This window comes from Sinocyclocheilus rhinocerous, unplaced genomic scaffold (genome assembly GCF_001515625.1).
Source record: "Sinocyclocheilus rhinocerous isolate Xijiao unplaced genomic scaffold, SAMN03320098_v1.1 scaffold1252, whole genome shotgun sequence".
In the NCBI taxonomy this organism is placed as follows: Eukaryota; Metazoa; Chordata; class Actinopteri; order Cypriniformes; family Cyprinidae; genus Sinocyclocheilus; species Sinocyclocheilus rhinocerous.
The window spans coordinates 131,740-140,062 of record NW_015640452.1 but is presented as its reverse complement, the minus strand read 5'-3'; the positions used below and the strand labels follow the sequence as shown (position 1 = coordinate 140,062).

The 8,323-nt window shown below is 35.9% G+C and overlaps 1 protein-coding gene and 1 long non-coding RNA gene across 3 annotated transcripts in view; both read left to right on the top strand.

Moving 5' to 3' along the window:
- The window catches only part of LOC107752920 (uncharacterized), an 8,519-nt gene extending 6,503 nt beyond the window's left edge, over nt 1-2,016 (top strand). Inside the window, exon 3 of the long non-coding RNA XR_001641409.1 lies at nt 1,629-2,016. This is a non-coding gene — a long non-coding RNA (uncharacterized LOC107752920). The remainder of the gene's footprint in view (nt 1-1,628) is intronic.
- A 988-nt stretch (nt 2,017-3,004) lies between these two features.
- Nucleotides 3,005-8,323, top strand: part of LOC107752875 (zinc finger CCCH domain-containing protein 15-like) — a 7,271-nt gene continuing 1,952 nt past the window's right edge. Inside the window, exons 1-9 of one of the 2 annotated variants that reach the window (XM_016568945.1) lie at nt 3,005-3,249; nt 3,896-3,997; nt 4,099-4,195; nt 5,571-5,723; nt 5,917-6,008; nt 6,091-6,276; nt 6,370-6,516; nt 6,824-6,934; nt 7,171-7,303. In XM_016568945.1, coding sequence (XP_016424431.1) covers nt 3,175-3,249; nt 3,896-3,997; nt 4,099-4,195; nt 5,571-5,723; nt 5,917-6,008; nt 6,091-6,276; nt 6,370-6,516; nt 6,824-6,934; nt 7,171-7,303 — 1,096 coding nt within the window. In that variant the 5' untranslated portion in view covers nt 3,005-3,174. Of the gene's footprint in view, nt 3,250-3,895; nt 3,998-4,098; nt 4,196-5,570; nt 5,724-5,910; nt 6,009-6,090; nt 6,277-6,369; nt 6,517-6,823; nt 6,935-7,170; nt 7,304-8,323 lie in introns of both variants that reach the window. The other variant, XM_016568944.1, reaches the window with a different exon arrangement.

Below are 8,323 nucleotides of genomic sequence, written 5' to 3'. Positions count from 1 at the left end.
TGTTGGTTGGTGTAGTCAGCTAAGCACTTTGTCTCAGTAATTTAAGGCACTCTTGGACATCAATCTAGGAAATATAATAACGTCTGTTGGTTTGAAAAAGGAAATTAATAGCAATTTTTTTTGCCAATAAATATGTAGTTTGGTTTGTGTGTGTGTGTGTGTTGGTGTAGTCAGCTAAGCACTTTGTCTCAGTAATTTAAGGCACTCTTGGACATCAATCTAGGAAATATAATAACGTCTGTTGGTTTGAAAAAGGAAATTAATAGCAATTTTTTTTGCCAATAAATATGTTAATAGTTTGGTTCTAAAATGGTGAGTTACTTACTTATAAAATAGGCTGACCGCCCCCTAGTGGACATTAATTATATTTTGTATCTACACTCTATTCAAAACCTATTTATGTAAATATTTCTATTCTATTTCTATTAAGGTAATTAGAAATATTTCTATAAAATAATATACCAGACTTCTAGAACTGTGCTCTGGTCGAACTTAGACATTTAAATTTATCTTGATGATTAACACAATGGCAAGAAAATTTTTCAAATGTTTTTTATTATTATTATATTTTTTTTTTTTTAAACCATCTTTTGAAAATGTTATATTTTCATACCAATTTCTGTAATTTTATAAAGATTGAATGTATTAGTTAACTAACAACATAAACCATCACATATTTCATAAAGTCCATTGCTACTTGATGTTTGTGTTGTTATTTTCCCAACAAAAATTATGCCACCTTTTAGAGGATGATGTTATTAAAAAAAAAAATAATAATAATAATAATAATCTGGCTTTTGTTAGGTAAAAAGATTATAAAAGAGTAATATAAGTTATTTAGAAAGGGCACGTGAACATTTTGATTAGAACAATTAAAATATGAATAAACCTCTGGAATCTTTTTTTAATAAATTAACACTTCAAAATTGAAGATGGTGATAACAGCAGGATGCTGTCTGTGTGAAATTAAAATTCTGTACCAAAATATTAAAGAACCAAAAAAAGAACAAAGAAAGCTTAAATAAAAAATAAAACATATTTTAAAACTATAAAACAAATGACAACATTCCAGACAAAACCCATTCATGCATTTAACCACCACTTAATATAATGGATGAGCAGATTTATTTCTGTAGCTGTGATTTCCATTGTTACTCAAATGTGTGTTTATCTCACCTCTCCCTGTTGGATTTCTCACAGAGAGGAGTGTGGCAACAGACTACCATCCGTCTGCTGAATCGGCAGAATAATAATGTAATGCAAAAGGTGCGACAGTCTATACAGTATGAGCTGCTCAGCACAAAACTTCTGCTTTGATTAAACTGTGTTGGACTGCAAACTAAAAAAAAAAAGCCAATATAAACAGAATCATCAAATCTAAAAAAGAAAGAAAATGCTCAGTGGTCAGACCAGACATATAGAGAAAGATTCAATAGAAAAGTGTTTTAAAATTCATATAAGACTTTTCTCTCCAAGCACCTCCAGTATTTCCTCAAGGCTCAAACACTAGAGTCTGTGTGAATATCTGAAGTATTATTTTTAGACTATCAGCTACATATTCTTCTAAAGCACCTGAGGCCAAGTTGACTAATAGAAGACTCATCAACTCGCCTCTCTATTTGCTTTAGACGGGAGGATCTGATATGCAGCTGGAGAAGAAAGTGCAGTTGCTTGTAGAAACTGCCGGAGTTAATGATGGCTACTTACAGCAGGGTGTCCATTTGTGATTAGACGCTATTCATCACACAGACAAGGGGAACACATTTGGTGTGATGTTGATAAATCAAATCAGCTCCTAATGATAACGCTTGAGGGGCCTTCCTCTTCATTTATAGGTGTGCTTATCATCTAGTTAATCTCACAGAAACCACTCTCCATCCCATAAATGACATTACTTTTAATCATACATGTTGCATACAAGCATCCCGCTCAAGGCAAGTGATTTGGACTCCCACATAATGTCATGCTAAGTTTCTTTAAAGCTGATCATGTTTAAATTAGGTCTCGGCTCTCATATTCTCCTGTAAAATACAAAATAAAATAAAAAAGGACTGATCATTTTCATAGTTGTAAATTATACAAATATATTATTGGAGTATGTTTTACAAGAAAATACTATTTCAGTTTCTCTATTTAAAAATGTCATGTTTCATTTAATGTGCCACTTGCCATTTCCTTCTAATTGTGCAAACTGTTTCTACACCACATTTTTTTCCTGTGTATTAGATTTTATACTTTTTACTACATTATAAAAAATGATTTTACAAAGTTGTAAATAAAACAATGATATTGGACTGTGTTTTATTAAATACTAATTCAGTTTTTCTACTTCAACATTTTACCTTTAACTTTATACTTGATGTTTCCTCGTAATGAATTTTGAAATTTATTAGCAATTTCTGAGTAAAAATTGTTTTCGACACCAACTTTTGAGTGTACTGTCTCTTTTTATAATTATATTTTCCTCATTTTTAATAGTGCTGAAATTGTATTGCCATATACCAAATTCAATCTATAATAATGCATTAAAAAACACTTTTTGCAACAAATCTAAAAATACTGTTGTCAATATTTCTGTCATTACTATGATGCCGATCATTAAAAAAAAAAAAATAAATCATGTTTTTTCCAAAAAAGTAATGGAAACAGAAACACAAGGCTTATTAAATATATATCTGTAGGAAAATTTAGATTTTTTAAGCCTTGTGCAGGAATCATCTTGCTCATTATCTATACTGAACAGACATTTAGAAGTTGATTTTAAAATGCAAAGTATTGAAAATAATAATAAAACTTTGCGTTTTTACAACACTTTAAGTGTGTCCCATCAGGTAATGAAAAGTTGTACACGCACTTGTGGTCTTCATGCTCACTTGAACACTTGGGCCAAATACAGAAAATACGTCATATAAGTAGTCAAGTGGTCAAGTGCAAAGACCACAGGTGTGTGTATTTGGACAAGGCAATGGTCGGTCCACGATTCATTGAAAACATTTCATCACAGCAGCGCGCTAGATGGCGTTGTTGTACCACGTGCGCTCACATCATGCGCGCCCGGTCCTTCCAGAATGCATTGCGGCTGCTAGTGCGGTTAGCCTGCGCTGACCTGTGAACATACGGCGTTTTACACACGGCGTCAGGTTTTCTTCAGTTTTATAGTTTGTCTTAAGCGATATGCCTCCGAAAAAGCCAGTTCAGGTTGCAGGCAATAAGAAAACCCAAGAGAAGAAAAAAGAGAAGATAATTGAGGTGAGATTTGCGGCGTTTTTGCACTCATGCAGCACGCTGAACTCTGGGCCTTGTGCTCTGATTCACTCACTAGCGCATTTTAGAAGCTCCTAATGACATATAAAGCCTAAAATGAATGGAATAACATGGATAAGCAGTCATAAATTTGTTTAATAGGGTTAGACTAAACTGTCAGACTGTTATTGGCAACGTAGTGGTGAATAAAGATGCAATGATGTGAAATGAGCCAAAGTCTACTGCTAGTATGCCACATTCAGGATGTGTCTTAAAACGTAGTGAGCTGTCCATCTAGACAGTATTTTTAGCTATCATAGGGGTCGTTTGATTTTAATGTGCTAAGATGGTTAACAGTTTGAGTGCTCATTAGGATTTGAGCCATAGTGATCTGGCAATTCTTTTTTTTTTTATGTTGCTTATGTGTTATAAGTCAGCCTTCTGAGTACCTGTGAACATTTGTGCTGTGTATGTATATTCATCATAATTTTTATAGAACAATTGGCTTGCTTGAAACAATATGGCTTTTAATAGTGGCCTTATTTTGTAAGCATCACATGCTGTTCTGATTATGTACTCTATTAGTTTTAGTATGGGCTGTTTTTAAAATAATTATGTCATTGCTACTGTGAATTTGAATTGTGTCTGGCAGGATAAAACATTTGGACTGAAAAATAAAAAGGGAGCTAAACAACAGAAGTTTATCAAAGCTGTGACACAGCAGGTCAAGCATGGACAGCAGAATTCACGGCAGGTAATGACTGTAATGCTGATTTTAGTTTTTTTTTTAAATCTTAAGTTTAAATTCCCAAACCAGTGCTCCAAAAGTCTGCATGCGTTTTGTTTTATTTGTAGATTGCTGCTGAAGCTGAAAAGAACAAAAAGAAGGATGACAAGAAGGAGTTGAACGAGCTCTTTAAGCCAGTGGTGGCAGCTCAGAAAGTCAGCAAAGGTAACTGGTCCATCAAATGACGAACAAAACTTTATTTGAAACTTTTCTCTGAATCTTGCACCTTAAAGGTCCCCTGAAATGCTTAGAAACACGCACCGTTACTCTGTGTTGACGTCATTTTAACTGAAACAGGAAGACAGGGCGGGACATATCAAGCAGCCCCGCCCCTTTTTAAAATAGCCAGTAGCGTTCGTTTATATCACAGCTTGGGCTAGAGCCGTTCAGAGCCGTTGAGCTCTGTAAAGCCGCATTTGACAGGGTATGCTAGCCACAATCTCATCCGTATTGCTATTAAAATATAGCATTCTGTGTAGAATTCAAATAGCTCCGATACATTTTGTGGTCTGCGCCGACTCGCGCATGTGATCCGCTCCGTGCTGTCGTGTCTCTGGACCGGAGCAGAGGGTGTGTGCGGTGCGGTGGTTAGCGTGACAGCGCGAAACCAGACTTATTTTTTTCCTCAATGGAAAGCATATTTACACTGTTTGAATCGTTCCCTGTCCCCTATATAGTGCACTACGTGCCATTCACTGTACAGAAAATACTAATTCTGTGGACAAGTGACCGATTTCAGCCGCGGCTTCAGCTTCTTTTATAGTGTAGGGGGCGGGCGCTTCGGATTCTAGAGAGCATTTGATTGGACAAAGTTTGATGAGAAGCTGAAGTACGATGTGATGTCAAAAAAATCTTTAAGCCGTTTTGGCGGAAGTGACGAACTGCAAAAAAACAAAGTTTAACGATTCAGTGTTTTTTCGAAACCAAAGTTTGCAAACAGCATCGCAACAGCTGACAGCTTTTGACCTGTGGTTAGAAGCATAGTTTCTTGTTAGTAATTCATGTAGACCATGCTCTTGAAGCTAGCATGCAGTACAATCTATACCTTTCTAGTTTGTCAAGAGAATAACAGCACAGCTTTTGAAGAGTGCGCATGTGTACCCAGGGGAACACCGGAGTATGATGTAAGAGGGAATCAGTGATTAAATCAAACACCTGTAAATAAAGCAAAACAACGGAGAAAAAAAAATAGCGAGGTAGTTCTTGGATGTCATGTTTATCTACAGCAATAATCTGACATTAATTTGATCTCAAACCAATTAATTAGCAGAAGTTATTACTCCATCACCTCCAGATCTATATTGTTGAACCACCGCTAGTTAAGCAGCGAATTACGGGATTATTGTATGGGAAACGCACCTAAGTGCAACTGTATATTTTATGGCCTACTGTATGTGTAACTTTTGTCCTAGCTTGTTTTCTGTAGTTCTGTGATGAGTAAGACTGTTCTGCTTTGGAATGATCAATACCCATCTGTATGTTTTGCTCTTCTGTTCCATTCTTTGATCATCTTCGTGATTTTTCTTCTGTTTCATTTCAGGTGTTGATCCCAAGTCTGTGCTGTGTGCTTTCTTTAAACAAGGCCAGTGTACCAAAGGTGATAAGTGTAAATTCTCTCATGACCTCTCCTTAGAGAGGAAATGTGAGAAAAGAAGTGTGTATGTGGATGGCAGAGATGAAGATCTGGAGAAAGGTGAATCATACATATTTAGCATGATATTATGTACATTAAAAAATGTTAAAACATAATTTATTACGTAATGGCAAGGTTTCCATTGGATTTTGGAATTTACATTATTGGAACTATTGCTTCTGTTTTTGGTTGTTGGAATTAATGTCAAAGATTTTTTAAATTATTTTAATTTGTTTGATTTGTGTAATTGCAGACACCATGGAAAATTGGGATGAAAAGAAACTTGAGGAGGTGGTGAACAAGAAACATGGAGAGGCTGAAAAGAAGAAAGCAAAGACCCAAATTGTAGGTTCTGGCAGTTTACACTCAAATTAACTATTTGTATTATTTGTAATCATAGAAGTTAACAAATAATCTTTATTTTAAGGTGTGCAAGTATTTCCTTGATGCTATTGAAAACAACAAATACGGCTGGTTTTGGGTTTGTCCTGGTGGAAGTGACAACTGTATGTACCGTCACGCTCTTCCTGTGGGCTTCGTTCTGAAGAAAGACAAAAAGAAAGAAGAGAAGAATGAGGAGGAAATCTCGCTGGATGATTTGATTGAGACTGAGGTGAGAAGGGTGTTGCAGAACATGATTTTGAAGTAACACTGTCATTAGTTATCTATCAGAATTGTTGTAATGATCATCTGTTCATTATTGTAGCGGTCTGCTCTGGGAGCAAACGTCACCCGAATTACTCTGGAAACATTCTTGGCATGGAAGAAAAGCAAAAGGCAAGAGAAACTGGCTAAAGCAGAGCAGGACATGGAGAGAAAGAAAGCTGACTTCAAAGCTGGCAGAGCTCTTGGGGTGAGTAAAAATCATGACACTGATATTCCTGCTTGCCTAAACAATTAAAGTATAAAAAAAATATGTTGTAGTCTTGAAAAAGGAGGACTTACTCTGAAAATGTATTGTGCATTAAAAATCTTTTTTTGCTCTGAATGAAATGGGTATTTTGACGGTGATGCTGTGGTTTGACCAGAGGGTGGCAGTAAAGCTTGTGCTCTCATATCCTCTGGTTGCTGTTGTTTTACTGTGTCCTGGTTCTTCAAGACTCTTTCATGCTGTCATCTGTTGTTAAATGACACTCATCTCATGGTTTCATGTCCTCCAGGTCAGTGGAAGGGAAGTGTTTGAGTTCAGACCTGAGCTTGTTAACGATGATGATGAGGAGGCTGATGATTCTAAATATTCTGAAGATGATGACACTGAGGTTTCTAACGAGGTGAGAAAAAAAATATATTTAATTTTTTAACAGAATGCAACACCACCCCATATAAGCTATATAACAATTTTAGATAAAAACAATGGACTTAATCTTAAAGGGGTCATATGATGCTTTGAAAGGAAAACTTGAAATCGCATCATATGACCCCTTTAACTATATCTTGTGATGTTTAATATTTGTGTTTGTGTTGCTTTGCAAGTCGTTTAGCATTGTTAACATGATTGTCTTTCCAGATGGAGGACACAGAGGAGGTTCAGGACATTGACATTGCTAGATTTATCCCTAAAGAGGTGGATAATGCTGGTATAACGGTGGCAACAGCAGACAGGTTTACTGCCAAAGCTCCTACAACAAATGACACAGATGGTGAGATGCTTCTGAATATCTTCCCTTATATGACGTTTCATTTCCTGTGCTAATTTGAGAGATCAGTGTCGGTATAGTTTTGCGTTTGAATAGGCAAGCAGTGAGGTGTAGAATGACAAAACAAAAAGAGAGACATTAAATATCTTTTACCTAGTTTTCAGGTTGTGAACCACTTCAAAAGTTAATTTTATTTTATTTTATAGTTAATTTATTCAATATTGGCATTTACCATTCAACTATAACTATTTATTTACTATTTAAATTTTCCTTTTTTTAATCTCCCAATTAACTTCCAGACCACGATTTCAGAACTACTCCTTTATAGGGGTCTGTTATATAGTGCTTAAACCTTCACCACCTCTTTGTCTTAAAGTCCCCCTGTAGTCAAAAATTTTATCCTTTAAAACTCATCTTTGATCATCAAAATGACATATTTAAATGTTTTTTCTTGTGAAAATTTTCTCATGCCTTAAAATAGCTTGAATGTAACTCTACACCCTTGCCTTATTTACTATACCCAGATCTATGAATACGCAAATTAGCCCCGCCTCCACTCAGTCACACACCAGCCAGCCATGAGCCAGCGCCTCCTGATCCACTAACTGAACTGTAGTAAACGCGAAGCAATGGCAAGAGGAAATATTGGTTTAATTAAGCCATATGTGTTGGAATCAGAAATAAGCTGGTATGCTCAACGTAAGCTAGGAGACTGATGGCTAACTTTGTGAGGTAACATTATCTGTTTGCGCTGGTTCGTACACGGATAATGACTGATAAAGCAGTTTTTACTAGCGGATAGTGCTGGGCAGTATACCAGTTCATACTGAATACCGGTGTTTATTTTTGTTATGATATTAATTTTTTAAATACCGGTGTATGTCGCTTAAACAACGTTCGGAACGCGACACTGTTTGAAAGGGGTCCCTTTTCACTGTTGCACTGTGGTGAGGGAACAGCTGTATGTGTCACTAAGCGTGAAAGTTCCGAAACTGAAGCTGTAGAACTAATAGAACGTGATGA